Here is a 26,049-nt window from a genome sequence, read left to right as displayed (position 1 = left end):
CACCCGTGGTGCGTTTGTTAACATCATCAGCTGAATCAGAAGGGCACAAATTCAAATTGAACTTGCGCTCAAGTTTCATTACTGAGGGAATGCTGCACTGTCAGAGGTGGTACCTTGCAGTTGAGTCCTTAAATGAGGCCTGTCTTCCTATCAAGTAGGCTAAAAAAATCCCAGAGCCCTATTGAAAGAAGAGGAGGGAGTTAATAATCCGTGTTCAGGGCAACAGTAAATACCTTTTGTATTGGCCATTTTCACATTGCTGTTTATGGAGCTTCCTGTGTGCTAATTGATGGTCCTGTTTCTGACACAACTTCCGTAGTATTTCATTGCCTTTTAAAACACTTTTGGCAGGCCCTGTGGTCCTCAAAGACACCAAATAAATTGAAGTCTACTTGTCTTTTCTCCGTAGTTTTTTTATGTCAGTGTACGTTTGCATGTGGCAGGTTTGCCATTGTTGTAGGGCATTGAAGTTGAGATGAAACCTGGAGGTAATTTGTTCCAAGTATGCCTTAAATTGACAGCTCAGTGAAGTTAAATTATTACAGGCTGCATTTTGACTAAGGTAGTACCTGTTACAGATAGTAAGCTGTGGTTTTGTTTCTACCCATTAAGAATTCAGTTCCCATTATCACTGATACAATTTTAACCTCCCTGCGAAGCCTTCCTGAGATGCTGCTTGGCCTGCTGTGTTCATCCAGCTTCACACTTTTTGTTATCTTGGATTCTCCAGCATCTGCAGTTCCCATTATCACAAGAATTCAGGTGTTATTCTTTTTAAATATTGATACTATTTCCTAGCTTTATGGTTTATGGTCTGAAACAAAAATGTAGTAAATAAGAGGCAAGAGTGGGCTATTAGGTGCACCAACCCTGCTGTCCCATTCAACATGATCATGTCTGATACTTTACCTCAATGCATACCCCAATTTTCTCCCTATATCTTTTTGCTGCATTTAGTTTCTATGAATTTTTTTTTTAGATTACCTACAGTGTGGAAACAGACCCTTCGGCCCGACAAGTCCACACTGACCTTTTAAGCATCCCACCCGGACCCATCCCCCTATAACCCACACACCCCTGAACACTACGGGCAATTCAGCATGGCCGATTGTTAAATTTATTCACTGTCTTCATCTCCATGTCTTTCTGGAGTGGAGAACTCCACAGGCTCATCACCCTCTGAGTGAAGAAATTTGTCCACATCTCAATCAGAAATGACCTACCGCCTATTTAGAGACTGTGACCCCTTGTTCTGGATTCCTGGCTGTGAGAAAACTAATCCCTGCATTCAGTCTGTCCAGTCCTGACAGGATTAGAATTGTATATGTTTAAATGAAATCCCTCACATTCTTATTGACTTGAGTGAATACTGACACAGTCAACCTAATATCTCCTCTCGTACAACAAACCTGCTACCCCAGCAATCGGTTCAGTCACTGCACTCCCTTTTATAGCAAGAAATTTTTTTTTTTAAGGTAAGCAAACCAAAATTACACACAATACACCAGATATGAGCTCACCAAAGCCCTGCAGAGCTGCAGTTAGACTTCCATCCTCCTATAGTCAAACCCTCTTGCTGGTTGCCTTTCTAACTGCTTGCAGCACCTTCATGCTTATGTTCAATGACTGGTCCCTTTTGTAAATCAACTGTTCTCATTCTGTCAGATTGACAGCATATTATTTAAATCCTATCTTTCCTATCAAAGTGAACAACTTCAGATTTTTCTAAATTAAACTGCATCTGCCATGGAATTCTCCAGCATCTGCAGTTCCCATTATCACTGCATCTGCCATGTGTTTGCCTACTCACTCAACTTATCTAAATTTCTCTTTATTCCTCCGAACCACTCACGTTCAAACCAATTATCCTCTAGTGATTTGGATTATAAATATTTGAATCTCTGCCATTGAATTTGTTTTGAGCTTTTACCAACTGATACTTCTCCTTGGCACCATTTCAACCTGTTATTCCATTTGTTTTCCCACGTAGATGTCCTAGACAACAGCATTGGCCATTGAGTAACTGTTGCCATAAATGAATCTTTGCTTTTGAACAGTCCTTGGATGTGTAATCAATCACTTCTTGTCAGAGCATGGGGTCACCTTACAGTTCATCGACCTGTCACTCAAAATGATAGTTCAGTGTAGATCAGCACTGTTCCTCCCTTTAGCTTTTCCAGTATTCGCACACATCTATTAGAAAACCTTTTTGCATAATTTCTTCGATGAGCAGTCCAAAATACACGTCACTACTATAATGCTATAGATATTTTTAATCACTCTTCTCAGAGATGTTATTCTACATCTTTAGAACGAGTGGGATTCAAAGCTGAGCATCTTGCTCCCAAGGTAGGGTGCTGCAACTACATCACAGAAGCCCTACTAACTGTACACTTAAATTGAAATTGAGATCTTGTCATTAAAGAAGAGGACGAATTAAAATGCCTCACACCCATTTTCCAGCATGGTTCAAAAGTACCAAAGTACTCCAGGTTGAAGTTGGTAATCACTAGGATTTCTAGCTTGAATCAGTAAGCAAGTTAGTTCTTCTTGTTTACTTCAATCGGATCCAATTCAGAGTCATGCAATGCCATGATAATGGGTTTCTATTGAGCTGAGTCTTTAAAGTGGAGATTAAAGCATACTGGTTTTCCAAGGAGAGTTTGTCAAGGTAGTATCATCTGTGAAAATATTTGTATAAGCATGTTTCCCCCTCCAGCTCCTGGTCCCAGTTTGTAAGTTGCCTTTCAAGTGAAAGATCTTATTTTTCCTGGACGGTATTATTTCATGAAGAACTTGGGAAAGAAAACTAAATTAGGATCAAAATTTCCAGTTTTAACCAGCAATTTTTTTGGTGGGGGAATGGGGTAATTTTATGTTTAATTTTTAACATAAACCATCTGTGGTATACTGTTTGTGGCATTAACATAAGTCAGTCTTCAAGTTCAAACATTTTATTGTATATTGGCTTGACTGATATGGTGGATATGCTGCTTTGCATGTAAATTTGCAGTAATATTAATGCCATTACTTAGTCTGAAAAGCTGTTATTTAAATTGTATGACTTTACTTCCTCCTTTCGTAATTCTGTTTGTTATCTTGTTTACAAGTATTCTGCAGTGTTTGCATCTTACTTGTAAGTGGATTTGGAAACGAAGTTTATGCTGCTTTTTCTGTTCTTTTGTGTACTTAAATGATCTTTAAACATACTGGTTAATGCCTGCAAAACCTGAGTGCTTCTCTCTGGGCCAATCCTAACAAATCAAACTTGGCAATTTTTAAGTTTATCACATCTGTGCTTAGTATTTCCTTTTAAGTACACAAGATTGCAGAACACCAATGTAGTACAGGTTGAAATGCCAAATTATGTCAGCTGTTTGTACTAAAAAAACTTGTAGTGATGGATATAAATCTTATTAATTATGGCACTCTACCACCCAATGGTGGTATTAGAGTACCAGTTATGATGTCTGTTGAATAAGACATCAGACATGATCACAAATTTTGGTTGTGTAGAAGTTATGAGGAAATTAAATGAGGCTCCTTTTTAACACAAGTTTGTGTCTCACCTCTACCATTGCATAAAAACAATGGTATATGTGTGCTGATTAAAGTTGTCGATAGTGAAACTAATATCTACCTTTTTCTGATGAATAGTACAGCATTTGGCATGTTGAGTCTGTGCACTAATGGTTGAAAACAAGCATCTGTGTGTATGTCGTGGGGGGGCGGGAAGGGTGGTGGGCGAATTGTTTAATGTTGATTCATTGGTATTTTAGCATTTAATCTGCTTTTTAGGAGTGCACAATAAAGAAGTTAGTGCCAGATGCACAGTTGTTTTTGACAGCATAGGGAGTTCATTCAAGGGAGTTCCCTACTGTTGTGCAGTGTAGGTGATGACTGACCATATGATGTGGTCCCTTTGGGAGACGAAGTGAATTTGTTTGGTACCGGTTTCCATAGAGTTTGGGTGTAACTACATAACTTTTAAGATACACGTTTTTAAAGTAAATTTATCTTCACAATGTCACCCAATTTTGTTACTGCAAAAAGAAAATTATTGTGAAATTTGTAGTTTCTCTCAAATTACCCACAGATTAATGCATGCAAACTGTATTTGATACTCCAGAGTTTTCCAGATATTTCCTGAAAAAGATTAACAAAAAAATCACAAAAATGCCTTGTGGTATGTCTACTTTATTAGAAAAGGTGATTGCACGATATATTCTTTCCAGGAATGGTTTGTTGCTTTGATTTGTATACTGCTTTGTTTGTGACTCTGTTAACTTATCACTGGCTAACATTTCTTCTACTGGTTCAACAGTTCAGAAATTCATTTTAGTATGTTTATCTCGGAAAGCATTGAATTAAGTCTGAAGAATCATAATATACTGTACTTTAGCTGTAACTACCCAAAACGAACTTTTGTATCTTATCATGCTTTTAAACTTTGTTTTTAAATGCAGCTTCATCATGGCCACAGAAGTTAGCTCAAGCACTGCAAAAGGAAATCCCCATCAGCAGCATTCAACTTCTGAGCAACAAGACCCTCCCAAGTTTGACAAAGCAGAGAACCAGCCAAAGGAGAATCAGCAGCCAATAGACGTAGTGGACAAGCAAACAGCCGCAGTACCAGTCAACGGTGGTCCAGCCCACAAAGAAGAGGCAGAGAAGGAGCAGTCCTCGGGCAGCAAAGGATTGTCTCGTTTCTTACCCGGCTGGCTCAAGAGACCCAAATCTCAGATTTCAGAAGAAGAGATTGGAAAAGAAACTGGAGTGGCTTCTGTTGAGGACAACACTGTGCAACTACAGCAACAACAACAGAATTCAGTAGAGCAAAAAGAAGAAAGAGGACAAGGGGCCCCTATTGCTGACCAGGAGTTGGATGATAATATTGAGGAAGAAGCAACTTTAGATTTGCATTCCCTGAGTAGTGTTGAGACGCAGGTAACAAGTGTTTCTGTCATTTAATCCATTCTTAGGTGGGAAACTTGTATTCATTGCTTTAAGTTTGTTGATTTAAGATTGGCATCTATTGTTTTCAAAAGTGGTTCTATGTCCCAAGGGAAGCTTTACAATAGCAACGTACAGAGCTTGGAAGAAACATACATCATTCTGAAAGGTGTTCTAGAGACAGAAAAAAAACCCCTCTCTTTTGGTTTATAAGTTTTTATTTTGGCTGAAGCACTGTAATTTTAAAGTAAGTGTCAATGCTCCCAAAAGTTATCCAGATGGATAAAAGTTATCAAAATTACTTAAAAACTTAGAAATGTAATTGTAAATGACAAAAGAAATCTGCCATATTATTATTGCTTACAGCAGTTCCCCTTGTTTACGATTTAACTATTTTGCTTTCTCTTCCGAATTGATCTTCTATATAAGAAAAGCTCCTACTGTCCTTTTTTTTGAAAATATGTGCATGTTTAAGAAAATTGGTTTTCAAGTTTTATTTTGATTCCAAGCTATCAGAAAATTAGAATGTACATGTATACAATGCAATGGCTGATGGGTGTGACTTGTTTTTGATTTGAATTAGTGGTTTACTTTTTGATTTTCAAGAACAAAAAGAGCAACTTCTGGAGAGAACATTTTTTTTCATCAGCTATTTCCTAGAATATGTTGAGTTGTTTTTGCGTCAAAATATTATGTTGCAGATCAGCTGGAGTTTCATCTGTAAATAATATTTGGAAAACAGTCAACTTTCTAAAAATGACCATTTTTAGAGTTCCATTTAACTTGGTCAAAGCCCTGGGGTATGTCCACTTTTTATATGCAGTTTTTCTTGTTTTAAATTATGTCTGCAGAAATTTGGAAACAGCTGTTTTTAACACAGTGGCCACATTGGTGGACAGATCTTTAAAACAGAACACTATTGGTTGTTGATTGCTGTTTGAAATATATTTACTTGAGTAGAAACATAGTTGTCTGAACTTTATTTATTCACAGCCAGCAAGGCTCTGTGGTATGTGACCATCTGTGTGAAGAGTCTTGATGTTTGCAGTCTAATTTTCAACAGTCTTTCACCAGAGGCTTGCACTTAAAGTGTTTAATATATTTTAATAAAATGCATTAATATAATAAAATTATGGTATGATTGAAATTTAAATTAAAAGTTAGCAAAGATCAATTTGCATTCAGGTGATCCCAGGTCTCTCTCTCTCAAATGACCTCATACACTTGTAATATTAATTACCTTTCCATTGAACAGCTGGAGAATTGGCAAGTGAATTTGTTAGAATAATTCAGTCGAAAAACATTCAGACTTGTAAATTGTTGGTATGCAGATGTTTGAGTTTTTAAAAATGTATTCACTGGTTATAGGCAATGGTTTGTTGCCCATTCCTAATTTCCTTTGAGAAGATGGTGGTGAACTGTGAACTCTTTGGTGTAGGGACACCCATAGTGACGTTAGGAAGGGAGTACTATAATTTTGAGTCAGCTATAGTGAAGAAATGGTTCAAAGTTGGGATTGTGTATGGCTTGGAGGGGCATTTTCAGGTAGTAGCATTTTCAAAGTTGTTCAAACTTGTAAAATGTGAGAAATAAATGTTTGGTCATTTAAATGAGTACAGTTTTATTTTATTTGGTATTTTAGAATGATGGATGCATGGAGTATAAAATTTAACTTGCTACCTCCTGAGAAGATCATTTTGGAGCAAACTTAGAATCACAAGTTTTTTCACGGTCATTAATAACATGAGCAGGTTTTGGAGTCTGACAGTCAATGAATCATTCATATATTGCCAAACTTCTGCTGCCCTGCAGTCTGAGTTGGTGTAACAGTGATGCCAGGAACAAATTACTGCAGATGCTGAAATCTGTACTGAAGACAACAAATGCTGGAGCTTCCTGCTTGCATGTGCAGGTGTTCGACCTCTGTGTGCTGCAGTGTTCCAGAGAATCACGGCGCAAAGTGCGATAACAACATCTCAACTTTTGACATGGCACTTTACAGCCTCCTGGACTTAATTTTGAATTCAACACCTCCAAATTGTGAAGCTTTACTTGTTACGTTATGTTATCATGTTCTGTCTCCCCTCACCCCACCCCAGTGGTGCTGTCTGTCCTTTCAAGTCTGGCAGGAGACACGCCATTGTTCTGCCATTCTTACATTCCAGTCACTTTTTATCTGAATTATCAACATCTTTTTCTCCACCAGCACCCCATGCCCACCATCCCCACAACCACCCCCCTAAACTGTAGCATAAATGCTGTCCCCTCCAACATTTCACTTCAGCTCTGCAGAAGAGTCGTCTAGACTCGAAACATTAGCTTGTTTTCTTCCATCGGTGCTGTCTGACCCACTGTGATCTCTAGCATTTGTTGTTGTCAGCAACAGTGATGCCATATTAATTTGTTTTATTTTCTGTCCACATCACGCTTTGCAACCAGACAGATGCTGCAACAATAAGATATTATCTAGGGTTTGGAAATCTGAATAAAATATTTAATTTTGTATAAAGTTATGTCTTTTAACAGTTTTGTTGGAAGTAAAAGGTGGATATTTTGGCTATGTGTGTGATGCCAATCAGTTCTCAATTGTCTAAAAGTAATTTACTGTTATCTTGATAAGGACAGATTTTATTCTATACATAGAATGCTACACATTAAAACTCAGATTACTAGATTATACTTTCAATTTGTTTAAAACCTGATACAGATCCATATTCTTCATAGTTCTGTATAAGACGCTCAAAGAAATTAGATTCGGTGCTTTGCAGTGAAATCCAAAAATTCAGTGGAAAGTACTTGCTTTTTAAACACTCATTGCTATTACAGATTTATGGTGATGCTTTCTGTCAACATTTATTCCTGTAATTCTAATTTTTGAAGTTAGTTGGCCCCTGTAGGATGAAATGCTAATGCCCTTTTCCTAACTTAGTTTATAAACTCAGTTGCAACTGTACTCGTATTTTTAAATATGATGTCTTCAGCATGAATTGGGAAAAATATGTTTGCTGGTTAGACTCTGATTGATTTTGACTTGTAGCCAGCGCAAGAAGAGAAAGAAGATTTTGCTCCAGAGGAAGATCCAGTGATTAAGGATGAAGTAAAGCTAGAAACTCCTGAAGAGAAACAAGGTCAAAGTACAGGGCTAAAAACTAGTGAAGTTTCAAAACCATCTCTGAAGATTACCAAAAAGCCTAAAACCATGCGCTGCAAGGTGACTCTGTTGGATGAAACTGAATTTCAGTGTGATGTTGAGGTAAGAATATTGCACTCATTCCAGCATTCAATATTTTCTGTGTAACTTTTAACTATTGATAAAAAATTATAACAGTTAGTTTGGAGGAAATTCAGTACAAACCCACGTGCCCTATAATTTACAAGTCTATATGTAAAGTAACTAAGCAATAGTATTTTACTTTTTTATATGTGCATATACAAGTGTGAAACAAATGTTTTATTTGTGTTTTCCCACCTCCTGTTTGGTCCTCATGCACCATTTCCCTACTGAGAGGATGGGAAGGGAACCTGCCTCCAGGTATTTGTCTTTTGCACCATTTAACTGGCTACTAGGTGTGCAAGGACGCTCTGGGGTAATCTGTCTAACTTTTTCTTTCATCTCTGCACAAAAGCCTTTGAATCTTGCTGCTACTAATTGGTAATGCTTAAAAGTTTGTAACTGATATAGGTGAGGTTGCAAGTTCATCTCTGTATGAGGCACTGCTATGTCAGCTCTGGCTTGGAACACCCAGCTGGCTTTGTCAGTGGGTTCACCTAAATTGTTTTTACTGAAAGACACACGCAAACCGCAATGTTTGTAATATGGAATACCATCATGGTTTCAGGAAAAATGCTTTGGAATAGGCTAACTTAAAGCCAGAGGAATTTCAAGCTTGGATTTTGAACAGGAAGGTGTTACTGAATTTGTCACGACTCCTTTATAGCTTTGCAATTCTTGGAAATAATGAGTTATGTTAGAATTAAGAGGTTTAGTGTTTTGTTTGTAAAAATGTTTGTAAATTTTTCAGTATTATTTACTTGTTTGGTATTTTACACAATGCAGGTGAATGCCTTTTTAAAAAACCAGAATTAATTTATCTTGATTGTATCCAGGATAGAGTAGAGTGGTTTCAGTTATTATTGGATTTGCAGTATTCTATTAGTCATAACAGTACCAGTCTTCTGAAATTAAATTTCCTCTAGTTTCCTGTGGATGCAAGACCCCAGAGCTGAACTGCCCACAAAGTGCAAAATAAATGCTTGAAGTGATCCTGGCATGGCCTAATAGTGGATCCTATGAACTGTTGTTAGCCAGGAGGTGCATTGATTCTGCCAGTTCATGGGAACCAGTGTTTAAATACAATAGCTTACTGCCAATGCAAATAAATGTCCAGGTCACCAAAATACGTTTCATAGTTATAGTGATAAGATATTTTCATTTGCAGATGTTTATGTGGGAATGTGATCTCTCAACTAGTGCTGTGTCACTAGGCTCGTTCAGAAAATTTAAACAGATTTATTTTGAAATTGTTATAGTATCTGCAAAGGCTCCACCTATCAGGGTTTTGCTCCAGAATTCTGTAACTCAAAACGCCTTTAAGCATTTAATGGAACAAAATCTGTTGGGGGGGGGGGGGGGGGAAAAACTGAACAAAACAATCCTAGTGGCAACATTCATAATTATACTCATAACTATAATGCATGTGCAGTACCTAGTAACATGGCTCCTGTGAGTTTTAACATTTTTGAGATTTAAAATTGTTTAATAAGTCGATACGTAAAATACCACAAACTGACAGTTTTAGTGAATATTCACAATTTTTTTTATTGCAGAGACATTCCAAGGGACATGAACTCTTTACCAAAGTGTGCCAGCATCTTAACCTATTGGAGAAGGACTATTTTGGTTTGGCCATTTGGGATTCAACAAGTCAAAGAGTAAGTGCATTTAGTTTGTTTGCAAACATGAGGGAAATTGATCACACTATTTGTTTCTGTAAGGCAGTTGTCCAATGCCGTGTGATATAACAACTGCATTCAACATCGTAGTTTATTATTTCACTACCCTCCAGAATTAGATTTAATTGCTCATCTTAATTAACACATTATTTGTTAGTGGGCAATGTAGAAAACACCATGGAATGCTGGGCTCATAAGAAATTTAGAGCATTGTGAGATTGCCTCATTCTTGGCTGCATTGATGCTACAGCTGTAAGGCAAGAGGTATGTTGAAAATATGAAAAGGAACTATTTCTTGGAAGCAGTTATTTCCCTGTGCTTCATGTGATTGCAGAAGAAAAAGCTTGGCTAATTATCCTAATTCGGGAAAGAAAAAGGTGGAAATTAAAAGCAAGGTCTGAACATAAGACAAATAGATTTTCTTTTAAGAAGTAGTGACCCTACAATATGCCGTCAGGTCCAAAAGGTCATCTGGACCCCTCGGTAGTTTAGTTGAAATAGATGCAAGGACCTTGAAGGAGTTATCAACAAACAAACATTTTACTTTGATGTACAGATTACACCTTAGAAAGGAGCCATTAGTTCTATTGTGCCTGCCCAACTCTTGAAAGGATTATCCAATTAACCCACTTGCCTATTCTTTTCTCATTGTTTAGCAAATTCTTCCTCCTCTTTTTTTGAAATCCCCTTCTTCATGGCAACATGTGGCAAATCAGAGCAACTCACTGCATAAAAACACAATAATAATAAAACTCTCATGGTTTTGAGCACATATTCCCAATTCCCCATTAACTCTCTCTGTTCTAACTGTTCTGCTGTTGCATCTAGGCAGCATTGTAGTGAAATGTGAGGCTGGATGAACACAGCAGGCCCAGCAGCATCTCAGGAGCACAAAAGCTGACGTTTCGGGCCTAGACCCTTCATCCAAAAGCATTGTAGTGAATCTGTTCTCTGCCACCTCGAACATTTTGATATCCATCCTATAGTCTGGTGGCTAGAATTAAATATTACAACTGTGGTCTAAATAGTGATTTATAGATATTTAGAATAACAATGCTGCATATTCTGTTGGCTTACCTTGTATTCTGTTATTAGTTATTTGCAGAAATATTGTTAATTGTTTCCTTTTAGAGTGAAAGTATCACTGAAAAGCTAATAAAATATCAAGTACACCTCAAAAACTTGTTTAAAACGATGCTCACAGACACATAGTTTCACAGAGGAACAAGTTAAAGACAAATAAAAATTTCACAATCCTATATTATGAAACAAATTTTTTACTTATCACAACTTATCATCATACAACGCTCGTCAAAAAGCAGTCCTCAAAATAAACCTTGCAACTTTATATGGCTCACTGATGAGACTGCATTTGAAACGCAATGTGCGGTTTTGGTCTGTATACCTTCAAACAGATGTGCAGAGGCAAAATTAGCACAGTTACAGATCCTGTTGCTGGTGGCAAGACATGCGGAATGAAAGCAACGTTAATGAGCATAGAGTTACAAATAAGTTGTTGGATTTGATGTGGATGCATATTGAGATTACCCGCTGGATGTGAGATTGCTCGCTGAGCTGGAAGGTTAGTTTTCAGACGTTTCGTCACCATTCTAGGTAACATCAGTGAGCCTCTGATGAAGCTTCATCGGAGGCTCACTGATGATGTTACCAAGAATGGTGACGAAACGTCTGAAACCTGACTTTCCAGCTCAGCGAGCAAACTCACATCCAGGAACTCAACCTGAGCTACAAATCTTCTCAAAACTCGCTGAGATTACCCGCTGGATGTGAGATTGCTCGCTGAGCTGGAAGGTTAGTTTTCAGACGTTTCGTCACCATTCTAGGTAACATCAGTGAGCCTCTGATGAAGCTTCATCGGAGGCTCACTGATGATGTTACCAAGAATGGTGACGAAACGTCTGAAACCTGACTTTCCAGCTCAGCGAGCAAACTCACATCCAGGAACTCAACCTGAGCTACAAATCTTCTCAAAACTCGCTGAGATTACCCACACTTGAAATTAACCAAGTTCATGTGAAACAGAATCAGGTTTGCAAGGATGCAATCCATCTACTTATACACACATTAAAATAAAATCTAAATTCAGCATCCAGCTCGTTTTTTGAAGGGGTTAAGTAATTTGATTAGAAATAAAATCGTGTTAAGTGAACATAGTTATTTATTTGAGAGGATGCAATATTGGCCTGGGCATGATGGTTCTATGCTGATAGGACAGGTGTTGAGTGTTGTTGACAGAGCCAATGCAATATAAGGAATTGAATGAATTTTGTGAAGATTTATTTGATTTTTACAGGGTAACTCATCTATGCGGAACTCACCTTGAGAATAAACGGGTGGAGTATGCTCTATGACGCATTAGAGTTGTTTGTTTACCTTCATTGGAAGAGTGGGGCTTATTAGTCTAATTTGTCTTCATTTCATTGTTCACTGTGTAGGTATTTAGAATTTTTAGAAGAAATTACTGCATTCTTTTAAAGTTTAAAGCACTGTTTGCAGAGGTTCCATGTTAAGTAGTTAATAAATTTTATGTATTTCTTTGTCACATGGGTAACTGGATGAAAGAGTAAGCACCTTTTACAGGTCTGAAATTCACCCAGTAGTTTTGGAGGTTCATAGGACACCATTGAACTTGTTGGATGAGGTACAGATGGCAAATAAAGGGCAATAAACAGACCAACTCCCGATGTTGAACATAATTACCATTTTCTTTTGTTCCTGCATCAATTTTTTTTGTCCTTAGAGGGCTGCAGCCTCACACACTACAGATCCTATGCTCACCAATTATTCATGCTGATTTTTACAGACCTTTATTTTGGGAATGCTCAACAGCTGAGCCAACATACATATGCATGTGCACTTGCAGGAGGGGTCACTGAATTTTTATTGTGTATGAAAAGCAAACGGAGTTTGTACCCAGCTGGCATCTGATCCTAAACTGATTTTATTTTTGCTTTAAACACTAATTATTAAGTTAGCTTTGACAGTCTCCAAGTGTAAAGTTAAATCTTGGATTTCATTCATCCTGAAACTTAACTGGTGATTCGAACTGGGGAGCTCAGAAATAGAGGGAGGAGGATGGGGCTGGTGGCAGAGAGTAAGTGAGATGGAGATAGGTGGATGCAGGCAAGGGGCTATTGTGGTTGGTTATTTGGAAGATGGAGCAGATGGGTGAGTCAGAAGATGGGCAAGTTGGAGGAGGAGAGATTTTGAAGCTGGTGAGGTCGATAGTCAGACCATGAGCAGTAAGCACCTTCAATGTCAGGATGAGGCTAAACATAAACTGGAGAAACAACACCTCGTATTTCACCTTGCGAGCTCATAGCCCAGTGGCCTGAATGTTGACTTCACCAGCTTCAAAATATCTCCTCTGTCAATTTCTCACAATGAACAACTAAAACCAATAAAACGAGTGGCATGATGGCCAGGTGATTAGAGCTGCTGCTGCACAAAGCCAGGGACCCAGGTTCTAATCGAAGAAAGGTGACTGTATCGAGTTTCCACATTCTATCCAGGCCTGCATTGGTTAGTTGATTTGGCTGTGCTAAATTTCCCTGTGGTGTCCAGGGATGTGCAAACTGTGTGGATTAGTCCTGATAAGTGTGGGGTTATGGGGATAGAGTAGTGGACTGGGTCTGAGTGGGATGCTGTTCAGAGAGTCAGTGCAGACTTCATGGTCTCTTTCCACACTCCAGGGATTCTATGATTCTAAGTCTGTGGATCGAAAGTCCAACACACGAGAGAAAATTGCATGACTTTCTTGGATTGTTTTTGGCAATTATATCATGTTGTCAACTAAAGCAGACTTCGGTTTAGTGACTAATCACTTGAACTTGGGCTTTGCTTGAGTTAGCAGCTTTTGTCCTGGCAGAAACTTTGAGATGATTTCTTATCCACTCTTGTTGGAGAGAAGCATATCTAGCTTGTTTGCAGGCTTTTGGATGTTAAAGTCCATCTGCTCTCATCTCTCAGTCCTATGAAAAACTGGTAGTTAAAGCCAATCGAAAGCTGTTTCTTCAGTTTCTTTTTAAGCAGTCCAAAGACACCTGATGCCAGCTAGTCTGAGTATAAAATCCAACTTTTTGTAAAAGTTGCATGCTCCTGTGTCACCAATGAGTAAACATCCCTGCTTTGGGTTAGAAAAGAAAAAGTAATAATTTGAAGCTTTTCCAATTTATATTTCACATTAAATGTGCTGATCTTGCAAGAAATGGGCAACCAAGTTGCAGATGAGTGCTAGTTTATGGAGGACAGAATGTGAGAGACCATTTAGTGTATTGGAACAATTGAGTTTATGTATAATGATAAAAGTATGAGTGAGTGTTTCAGGAATGGATAAACTGAGGTAGATGAGGATGAGTGATGTCAGAGATTGGAAATGGTCTTATTGATGGCATGGATATGATGTTGGAAGATCCTCTTGTGATCCAATTTGACGCCAAGGACAAAAAGAAACCAGCTTTAGCTCGGACTATTGTTGGGGAAAGTCGTAAAGTTGAGAGTTTTTAAAAAAAATCTTCAAATTTGATTGAAAACAATGGCTTTACTCCTCCAGGTATTTATTTGGGTGAAGTTTCAACTGTTCAACTCTGGATCAATGACCTGCTGTGTTCCTCCAACTCCACACTGCATTGACTCTGACTCCAGCATCTGCAGTTGTGCTTCTTTCATAGTAACCATAGCCAGTGTGGGAATTGAATCCATGCTGTTAGTGTCACTCTGAAGTGTACCCCAGCTGTCCAGCTAATAGACCCCTGTAAGGAGGATCAAATTTGCATTGAAAGCAGTTCTGATTTCTGGGATGAATGTGTCTTATGAGGAAAGCCTGTACCCATTGATGTTTATAAGAATGAATGGTGATCTTATTGAAGAGTAAGATTCTGATGGGAACTTAATGGGGTTGATGTTGAGAGCATTTTTCTTCTCATTTGGAATCTATGGATAGGAGGGCTCATTTTGAAGACGAAGGGCCTCCACTTCAGACTGATGTGAGGACGTATCTCTTCTCTGAGGATCATTAATCTTTGGAATTCTTTTCCATAATTAAAGTAGTGGAGCCTAGACCTTGATATCTATTCGAGGCTTACCACCAATGTTTGCCGTATTGAATGTTTTTTCCTTCAATTTATTGCTAGCCTCTACTTACCTAGTTGATCATGTTTGCCTTATCCTGTTCCTTATTTATCACTGGGGTACATGTTTACTGTGAACTTTCAAACATCCTTAATTTTTCCTCCACCATCTTTACTGCTAACCTCCTTTCTCAGTCCAGGCCTGTGAGCTCTGCCCTCACTCCTTAGTAATTACCTTTATTTAAGGTGAGTTCACTTGTTTCTGACCCGTATTTCTCCCTTTCAAACAGTGCTAAATTCTACCATATCATGGTCACTGCTTCGGGGATCTTTTTCATGGGCATTAATTATTAATTTGGCTCATATCCTGATTCTTAGTTGGACCCACAGCATATTGTTTTTGGAAACTATGAACAAACATTTATAAGGAAACAAATTGCTTTATAATCTGGATTTAATTAAAAAAAGTGTAAATTTTAGAAGAGTAAACCTTTTTTCCCCCTCCACCCAAACATTGATGAATAGAACTCTCGCTTCAACGTTGAACAGATTTTTCGCCGCCTCTGCCTCCATGCTTATTTCTTTAATTGTGAGCCTAACCTTCCCACTACTGACACCTTCTCCCACCTCCAACATACCCCCCCCCCCCCCCCCCCCCCCGCCCCCGGATAACCCCAAGGCCTCCTACCCTCCCTTGACTTCTTCATCTCCAGCTGCCGTCGTGACATCGATCACCTCAACCTCTCCACCCCCTCACCCACTGAACCTCTCACTCCCACAGAATGTGCAGCCCTCTTTTCCAATCCCAACCTCACCATAAAACCCGCGGACCAGGGAGGCACAGTTGTAGTATGGCAAAGTGACATTTACATCACCGAGGCCAGGCGCCGGCTCTCTTGACATCTCTTCCTACTGCCTCCTTCATCATGACCCCATCCCCGAACACCAAAACATCATCTCCCAAACCATCCACAACATCATTAGTTCAGGTGACCTCCCACTGACAGCCTCCAACCTCATTGTTCCCCAACCCTGCACCACCCATTTCTATCTCCTTCCCATAATCCACAAACTTGACTGCCCTGGTCTCCACCTGCTCCACCGAACTCACCTTATCTTGATAATGGGAACTGCAGATGCTGGAGAATCCAAGATAATAAAATGTGAGGCTGGATGAACACAGCAGGCCCAGCAGCATCCCAGGAGCACAAAAGCTGACATTTCGGGCCTAGACCCTTCATCAGCTGATGAAGGGTCTAGGCCCGAAATGTCAGCTTTTGTGCTCCTGGGATGCTGCTGGGCCTGCTGTGTTCATCCAGCCTCACATTTTATCACCTTATCTTGACTCCATTTTCTTCCCCTCAGTCCAGGAACTCTCCACCTACGTCAGTAACAACACCGACGCCCTCCACCTCCTCCAAAACTTCCAATTCCCTGATTCCCAACGCCTCATTTTTACCATGGACGTCCAGTCCCTATGCACTTGCATTCCCTATGCAGATGGCCTGAAGGCCCTCTGCTTCTTTCTGTCCCGCAGGCCAGACCAGTCCCCCTCCACTGACACCCTCATCTGCTTAGCTGAATTCGTCCTCGCCCTTAACAATAACAACAACTTCAATTCCTCCCACTTCCTACAGACAAAGGGAGTGGCCACGGGTACTCACATGGGTCCAAGCTATGCCTGCCTCTTTGTAGGATACATGGAACAATCCCTCTTCCAAAGCTACACAGGCAGTATCCCCCGCCTCTTCTTCCATTACATTGGCTGTTTTGGCGTGGCCTCATGCTCCCACGGGGAGCTCAAACAGTTCATCCACTTCACTAACACCTTCCACCCCAACCTTAAGTTCACCTGGACGTTCCCTGATACCCCTCTCTCCTTCCTGGACTTCTGTCTCCATCTCTGGCATCCACCTGAAAACCGATACCATTTCAAGTCTCGATCATGACCCCACCCCTGAGCACCAAACCATCATCTCCAATACCATCCATGAGCTCATCACCTCTGGTGACCTCCCACCCACAGCCTCCAACCTCATTGTTCCCCAACCCCGCACTGGCCACTTCTATCTCCTTCCCAAAATCCACAAACCCACCTGCCCTGGCTGACCTATTGTCTCAGCCTGCACCTGCCCCGCCGAACTCATCTCCACCTATCTGGACTCCATTTTCTCCCCCTTGGTCCAGGAACTCCCCACCTACGCCTGTGACATCACCCACGCCCTCCATCTCTTCCAGAACTTCCATTTCCCTGGCCCCCAACACCTCATTTTCACCATGGACGTCCAGTCCCTATATACCTGCATTCCTCATGCAGATGGCCTTAAGGCCATCATCTTCCTGTCCTGCAGGCCTGACCAGTCTCCTTCCACCGACACCCTCATCCTCCGAGTCGAACTCGTCCTCACCCTCGACAACTTCTCTTTCGATTTCTCCGACTTTCTACAGACAAAGGCAGTGGCCATGGGTAGCCACATGGGCCCAAGCTATGCCTGCCTATTTGTAGGAGACGTGGAACAATCCCTCTTCCGCACTTACACTGGCCCCAAAGCCCACCTCTTTCTTTGTTACGTTGATGACTGTATCAGCGCCACCTCTTGATCCCAAGAGGAGCTCGAACAGTTCATCCATTTCACCAACACCTTCCACCCCAACCTCAAATTCACCTGGGCCATCTCCAACACATCCCTCACCTTCATGGACCTCTCTGTCTCCATCTCAGGCAACCAGCTAGAAACTGATGTCCATTTCAAGCCCACCGACTCCCATAGCTACCTAGAATACACCACCTCCCACCCACCCCCCTGCAAAAATTCCATCCCCTATTCCCAATTTCTTCACCTCCCACCGCATCTGCTCCCAGGATGAGGCATTCCATTCCCGCACATCCCAGATGGCCGTGTTCTTCAAGGACCACAACTTCTTGACCACTGCGGTGGGGGGGGAGAAACGCCCTTGACCATGTCTCCCGCATTTCCCGCAACACATCCCTCACACCCCGCCCCCGCAATAACAGCCCTAAGAGAATCCCCCTCATCCTCACATACCACCCCACCAACCTCTGGATACAACGCATCATCCTCCGACACTTCCGCCATCTACAATCCGACCCCACCACTAAACACATTTTTCCATCCCCACCCTTGTCTGCCTTCTGGAGGGACCACTCTCTCCGTGACACCCTTGTCTGCTCCACACTCCCCTCTAACCCCACCACACCCGGCACCTTCCCCTGCAGCCGCAGGAAGTGCTACACTTGCCCCCACACCACCTCCCCCACCCCCATCCCAGGCCCCAAGATGAGTTTCCATATTGGCAGATGTTCACCTGCACATCTGCCAATGTAGTATTCTGTATCCACTGTACCTGGCGTGGCTTCTTCTACATTGGGGAAACCAAGCGGAGGCTTGGGGAATGCTTTGCAGAACACCTCTGCTCGGGACACAATAAACAACTGCACCCTCCCGGTTGTGAACCATTTTAACTCCCCCTCCCATTCCTGAGATGACATGTCCACCATGGGCCTCCTGCAGTGCCATAATGATGCCACCCGAAGGTTGCAGGAACAGCAACTCTTATTCCACTTGGGAACCCTGCAGCCCAATGGTATCAATGTGGACTTCACCAGCTTCAAAATCTCCCCTTCCCCCACCGCATCCCAAAACCAGCCCAGTTCGTCCCCGCCTCCCTAACCTGTTCTTCCTCTCACCTATTCCCTCCTCTCACCTCAAGCCGCACCTCCATTTCTTACCTACTAAACTCATCTCGCCTCCTTGACCTGTCCGTCCTCACTAGACTGACCTATCCCCTCCCCACCTCCCCACCTATACTCTCCTCTCCACCTATCTTCTCCTTTATCCATCTTCAGTCCGCCTCCCCCCCCTTATTTATTTCAGAACCCTCTCCCCATCCCCCTCTCTGATGAAGGGTCTAGGCCCGAAACGTCAGCATTTGTGCTCCTGAGATGCTGCTTGGTCTGCTGTGTTCGTCCCGCTTCACACTTTGTTATCTTGGATTCTCCAGCATCTGCAGTACCCATTATCTCTCCATTTCAAGTCTACTGACTCCCACAGCTACCTCGAATACACCTCCTCTCACCCACCGTCCTACAAAAAGGCCATCCCCTATTCTCAATTCCTTCGCCTCTGCTGCACCTGCTCCCCGAGATGAAGCATTCAACTCCTGGACATCCCAGATGTCCTTGTTTTTCAAGGAGCACAACTTCCCCACCACAGTGGTCAAAAATGCCCTCGACTGTGTGTCTCTTGCATTTCCTGCAACTCATCCCTCTCACCCCCTACCCGCAATAACAACCAAAACAGAATCCCCCCCCGTCCTCACGTACCACCTCACCCCAATCTCCGGGTCCAACGCATCATCCTCCGACACTTCTGCCATCTGCAATCTGACCCCACCACCCAAGACATTTTTCCCTCCTCACCTTTATCTGCTTTCCGGAGGGTCACTCTCTCCGTGACTCCCTTATCCACTCCATACTCCTCACCAGCCCCACCACCTCGGCACTTTTCCTTGCAACTGCAGGAAATGCTACACCTGCCCCAACCCCTCCACCCCCCATCTCAGGCCCTAAGAAGATCTTCCACACCAAACAGATGTCCACCTACTAATGTGGTATGCTGTACCTACTGTTCCTGTTGTGGCATCCTCTACATTGTGAAAACCAAGTGGAGGCTTGGGGACCACTTTGTGGAACACCTTGTTTGGTTCGCAACAGACAACCGCACTTCCCTGTCGCGAACCATTTCAACTCCCCCTCCGACTCCTTGGATGACATGTCCATCCAGGGTCTCCTGCATTGCCACAATGATGCCACCCGAAAGCTGCGGGAATGGCATTTCATATTTTGCTTGGGAACCCTGCAGCCCAATGGTATTAATGTGAACTTCGCAAGCTTCAAAATCTCCCCTCCCCCAACTGCATCTCAAAACCAGCCCAGCTCGTCCCCACCTCCCTAACCATTCCTCCCACCTCTAGTCCCACCCCCATCTCTTACCCACTAGCCTCATCCTGCCTCCTTGACCTAACCCCTCCCTAACTCCCCACCTACATTCAGCCTTACAGGCTCTAACCCTGTCTCTTTGACCTGTCTGTCTTCTCTCCACCTATCTACTCCTTTTTATCCATCTTCTATCCGTCTCCCCCTCTCTCTTTATTTCAGAGTTCCCTTCCCCTCCCCCCATTTCTGAAGAACAGTCCAGACCCGAAACATCAGCTTTCCTGCTCTTCTAATGCTGCTTGGCCTGCTGTGTTCATCCAACTGTACACCTTGTTATCTATAAATTTCAGAACATTTGTTACTTTTGTGAATTTCTCAAAAATGTAGATGTTAATTTGCCTAACTAAAGAATGACCTTGCTGAAATAGTGGTTTCTACATCCTTGGAACATGTATAAAGTCTGTTACAGCCAAGATTTACTTTTGGAGTTTAGTCACTGTTGTAATGTAGGTAAACATGGCTGTTAGTTTTATTCACAGCAAAATCCCACAAACTGCAATTAGATAAATAAACAAATAATCTGTTTTGATGTTATTGGTTTTGAAGTCTGAAAAAAATTGTGTTTTTTTTTGAATGATGCCTTGGAGTATCCAGAGGCCAGTTGAAATTCTTCATTTCGTATAAGTGCGGCTTTCAATTCTTTCTTTCTCTCTCCACTGATACCAGTAGACCTGCTGAGTTTCTCTAGCACTTTGTTTTTATTTCAGCTCTCCAACATCTGCAATACTTACATTTATCAAGTTTTGTTGTCTTTTGGCAATGATAAAGAGATTTCCACAGTGATTATTTTTGAGTATTGTTCAGAGGTTTATCTAGCATGATGCACGTTTTTACTTGTGTTTGACAAGTATTTAATGTAACTTTCATTTTGTTTCAGAGTTGGTTAGACCTCACCAAAGAGATTAAGAAGCAATTACAAGGTAAGCTTGTTTTTGTGTGTAGTAAAGTTTAATTCATCTAAAACTATGGAACTAGATTAGTCAACAGAGGGGGGGGGGGAAAAAAAGGACTTCTTCCCAGCAGGATTATTTTGTCTGATGTATCCTGAGACGAGAGGGGTCCTGTGCAGAAAACATGATAAAATCTAACCATGTGATTAATATAAAATAATATTAGCCCATGAAGTATGTTTTATATGAATTTGGTGCAGAAATTTTAATGATTACTTTCTGCCTGTCTTGGATTCTTCCAGGATGGTTTATGTCAGATTTCTTAAAATGAAATGTTTTGTAACTGTGTGTTTGTGTGTCCTTTGAGTTGCTCTTCTTATGTAAGGTTTATGTACATTTATGCTACCTGTTTTCACAGGGGTTTGTATTAACAGTAATCCATAATCAGGGTATTTTTAATTAAATTGAGCATAATCCTACTGTAATAACAACTGAGGAATTAGAAGAAACCTGAATAATACCTGGTGAACAAAAAAATTCATTATTACAACCCAAGGTACAACAAACCTGTTGTTAACCGGCACCTATGGGACCAGGAGTGTACCATTTGATCAAATGCTCTGATTGATCAAGGGGAGCACATAATCATTGCAAAAGTGCACAGTAAGTAATAGAAACGTAATGCAGGGGGTATATGCATCACTGTTATACTTTATTTACAGCATAACTTACTTAAATGAAAACTTTGCCTTGAATAAAACTTAGAGGCAGACAGCTTTCTCATTTGCACCCTCAACTGACTACTCGGACATTATGGAGATCACAATAATAAGGCAAACTTGCGGTATTTCAGGTATATAATTTATGTCAGTTTATTGGGAGTGCTGGTTTGTAAGATTTCAATAAAACAAAAAGTTTGCTGTGGTTTGTGAAAGAATAAAAATGTAATCTGTTCATCCCCTGACTTGGAGGTGAGGGAAGGAAAACAGTTAATAATAATAAATAGAGATGAATGATTGATTGATTATTTACCATTAAAATGCTTTCATAAAAGTTTGAACAGAGTGCAGATTTACAAATCAGGGAGCAAACAGGTTGCATATCATCAGTGTTCCCTTTTAAGATTTGCATAGATGTTCAATGCACTGTGCAGTGGGGCAACAAGCCAGTCTTGTTAAAGTAAAATTAAAGTGAACGTCGGCTGATACCCAAGATGCTGGATTTTAATGTATGGATGATGTTGGCAGGAGCAGGGCGCTGCATGAAGAGAAAACTTAGATATTTTCAATATTGAAAATGTCTGATTTTATAGATGTGTATATATGCCTTATATCATGAAGCATAATGGCGCATCGAAGGTTTGCACAATGCACTAGCTACAACATTGGCGTATTTGGTAAAATAACATGATCAAATTTCTAGAATGGGTATTGGCATACAATAACTTTGTCCAAAGAGGTTTACTAAAAATTTCCTTCTGTTATGAGACAATGACTTGAATTTATATTGTCCCTTTCATAGACAATGAACAGTTAAAGTAAAAATTGCTCTAAAATGTTATTTTTCTTATTTTTGGGTCAAAACTACTTGAGCATTAAGTAACATCCCTTCTACTTCTGTACAGTATTAAGTGGGTGCTGCAATTTGTCAGAGATGGTATACTTTGGAAAAGGCATTTAAATCAGTGGTCTACCTGTTTGTTAAATGGAAAACATCCCATGATAATTCATGGCCTCACTTGAAGAACAGCAGGAATATTTCCCCAGTGCCCTAGCAATATTTATCCAAAACCACTAAAGCGGTTAACTTGTCAATATTGTTTGTTACACCTTGTGGAAAGGTACAGCTCAATACAGGCCCTTCGGCCCACAGTGTTGAGCCAACCTATTATCCTACTAAGATCAAACTACCCTGCATACCCTACATTTCGTTATCCTCCAAGAGTCACTTAAGTCTCTAAAGCATCTGACTCCACTACTACGGCCGGCAGTGCATTCCACATGCCCACCACATCATATAATAACTGTGTATTTCAGAAGTAATTGGCTGTAAGTGCTTGAGGCATGTAATGACATGAAAGATGCAGCTAAATGCAAGTTTGTTATTTTTCTCCTTTTAAGAAGGGGTTAATTCCTTGTTGGAATGTAGTTTCATTCACTGTCTTGCTCTCTGTTCCGCATTCAAGTGGCGATTGGATGTCTTGATTCACAACAGTGTGTTCAGCTGTTTAGCAGCAAAACCCTTATTTCATTTTCACTTAACTACGCAAATAAATCCTACCCTTGTTATACTCTCTTCTACCTTCTAAAAGACAGAAGATATAAATATTTGAAAACAGGCACCAACAGATTCAAGATTAGCTTCTTGTCCACTGTTGACAGACTTTTGAATGCACCTCTCATATGCTAAAGTTGATCTTTCTTTGCACCTTCTCTGTAGTTGTCACACTATATCTTGCATTCTGTTCTGTTATTCTGATGTAAGGTCTGATTTGACTGGATAGCACATAAAACAATACTTTTCACTGTATCTCAGTGCATGCAACAATAATAAATCAAACCAAAAATCACTACTGATTACGATTATTTTTGGTATTTCTCTCCCTGGACTAGGTCGTCTTTCTGCTGTCAAGAAAAGGCCACTTAACCCATCTAGCAGCTTGGCTGGGTTTATCAAATAACATCAGAGATAGTAGGATCTGCAAATGCTGGAGAATCTGAGATAACAAGGTGTAGACCTGGGTGAACACAGCAGGCCAAGCAGCATCACAGGAGCACAAAAGCTGACGATTCTGATGAAGGGTCTAGGCCCGAAACATCAGCTTTTATGCTCCTAAGATGCTGCTTGGGCTGCAGTGTTCATCCAGTTCCACACTTTGTTATCTCGGATTCTCCAGCATCTGCAGTTCCCATTATCTCTGATCACAGGAGCAGGAGCCTTCCTGCTCCTGTGATGCTGCTTGGCCTGCTTTGTTCATCCACCTCTACGCCTTGTTATCAAATAACATTTTATAGAACATAGAACATTACAGCACAGTACAGGTCCTTCGGCCCTCGATGTTGTGCTAACCTGCCATACCGATCTCAAGCCCATCTAACCTACACTATTCCATGTACGCCCATGTGATTATCCAATGACGACTTAAATGTACCTAAAGTTGGCAAATCTACTACCGTTGCAGGCAAAGCGTTCCATTCCCTTACTACTCTCTGAGTAAAGAAACTACCTCTGACATCTGTCCTATATCTTTCACCCCTCAATTTAAAGCTATGCCCACTCGTGCTCGCCGTCACCATCCTAGGAAAAAGACTGTCTCTCTCCACCCTATCTAACCCTCTGGTTATTTTATATGTTTCAATTAAGTCACCTCTCAACCTTCTTCTCTCTAACGAAAACAGCCTCAAGTCCCTCAGCCTTTCCTCGTAAGACCTTCCCTCCATACCAGGCAACATCTTAGTAAATCTCCTCTGCACCCTTTCCAAAGCTTCCACGTCCTTCTTATAATGCAGTGACCAGAACTGTACACAATACTCCAAGTGCGGCCGCACCAGAGTTTTGTACAGCTGCAGCATAACCTCTTGGTTCCGGAACTCGATCCCTCTATTAATAAAAGCTAAAACACTGTATGCCTTCTTAACAGCCCTGTCAACCTGGGTGGCAACTTTCAAGGATCTGTGTACGTGGACACCGAGATCTCTCTGCTCATCTACACTACCAAGAATCTTACCATTAGCCCAGTACTTTGCATTCCGGTTACTCCTACCAAAGTGCATCACCTCACACTTGTTCGCATTAAACTCCATTTGCCACCTCGCAGCCCAGCTCTGCAGCTTACCTATGTCTCTCTGTAACCTACAGCGTCCTTCGTCACTATCCACAACTCCACCGACCTTATTAACCCATCCTTCTACGCCCTCAGCCAGGTCATTTCTAAAAATGATGAACAGCACTGGACCCAACACCGACCCTTGCGGTACACCACTAGTAACTGGTCTCCAGTATGAACATTTCCCATCAACTACCACTCTCTGTCTTCTTTCAGCAAGCTAATTTCTGATCCAAACTGCTATATCTCCCACAATCCCATTCCTCCACATTTTGTACAATAGCCTACTGTGGGGAACCTTATCGAATGCCTTGCTGGAATCCATATACACCACATCAACCGATTTACTCTCATCTACCTGTTTGGTCACCTCAAAGAACTCAATAAGGTTTGTGAGGCACGACCTACCCTTCACAAAACCGTGCTGACTATCCCTAATCAAATTATTCTTTTCTAGATGATAATAAATCCTATCTCTTATCACCTTTTCCAACACTTTACCAACAACTGAGGTAAGGCTCACTGGTCTATAATTACCAGGGTTGTCTCTACTCCCTTTCTTGAACAGGGGAACCACATTTGCTATCCTCCAGTCATCTGGCACTACTCCCGTAGACAATGATGAGTTAAAGATCAATGCCAAAGGCTCGGCAATCTCCTCCCTGGCTTCCCAGAGGATCCGAGGATAAATCCCATCCGGCCCTGGGGACTTATCTATCTACACCCTCTGAAGGATTTCTAACACCTCTTCCTTGTGAACCTCAATCCCACCTAGTCTAGTAGCCTTGTTGTTCTTGATTGCTCTGCTTTTTTTTAGAAAATAAAAAGCCTATGATTCAATTGTATCCTACAGCACAAGGAAGATATAATAACACATCTTTGTATTCTAGGTGGACCTTGGGATTTTACATTCAATGTGAAGTTTTATCCACCTGATCCTGCACAGTTGACTGAAGATATAACAAGGTAAAACTCATTATTAGTGAGAAATAAACCTTTAGTGTATGCAGCTTCTAATGTATTTCCTTAACTAGATATTACCTTAAATTTTAGAATGAAATGCAGGGAAATTCTCCCATTTAGTCTGTCTTGAATTTTGTAATTCTGTGCCCCTGAGTTTATTGAATGGTGAAGCAAGCCCAAAATGGTTCTGCTGCTGTTTGTATTTTTTAGACATTTTTGAAAAGTCATTTCAAATTGGAGGCCACACTCCAGATCCTACCTACTCAAAGCTTGTGGGATGCAACACGTGAAGGAGAAGCTCAGCGTAGAGAAGCCAGGAAATTAGACTCAAGCCATATAGAACATCAATTCAATCAA

General features: G+C 41.1%; 1 protein-coding gene across 16 annotated transcripts in view; it reads left to right on the top strand.

Annotated features, from left to right (window-relative positions):
- epb41a (erythrocyte membrane protein band 4.1a) overlaps positions 1 to 26,049 on the top strand; it is a 175,183-nt gene that overhangs the window by 62,299 nt on the left and 86,835 nt on the right. For all 16 annotated transcript variants that reach the window (XM_059654380.1, XM_059654382.1, XM_059654381.1 and 13 more), the window contains 5 exons: positions 4,467 to 4,947; positions 7,991 to 8,206; positions 9,781 to 9,885; positions 20,891 to 20,933; positions 25,620 to 25,695. In XM_059654380.1, coding sequence (XP_059510363.1) covers positions 4,474 to 4,947; positions 7,991 to 8,206; positions 9,781 to 9,885; positions 20,891 to 20,933; positions 25,620 to 25,695 — 914 coding nt within the window. In that variant the 5' untranslated portion in view covers positions 4,467 to 4,473. The remainder of the gene's footprint in view (positions 1 to 4,466; positions 4,948 to 7,990; positions 8,207 to 9,780; positions 9,886 to 20,890; positions 20,934 to 25,619; positions 25,696 to 26,049) is intronic.

The sequence above is a fragment of the Stegostoma tigrinum genome, chromosome 24, assembly GCF_030684315.1.
Source record: "Stegostoma tigrinum isolate sSteTig4 chromosome 24, sSteTig4.hap1, whole genome shotgun sequence".
NCBI classification, from domain to species: domain Eukaryota; kingdom Metazoa; phylum Chordata; class Chondrichthyes; order Orectolobiformes; family Stegostomatidae; genus Stegostoma; species Stegostoma tigrinum.
This window is presented reverse-complemented; position numbering and strand designations above follow the sequence as displayed.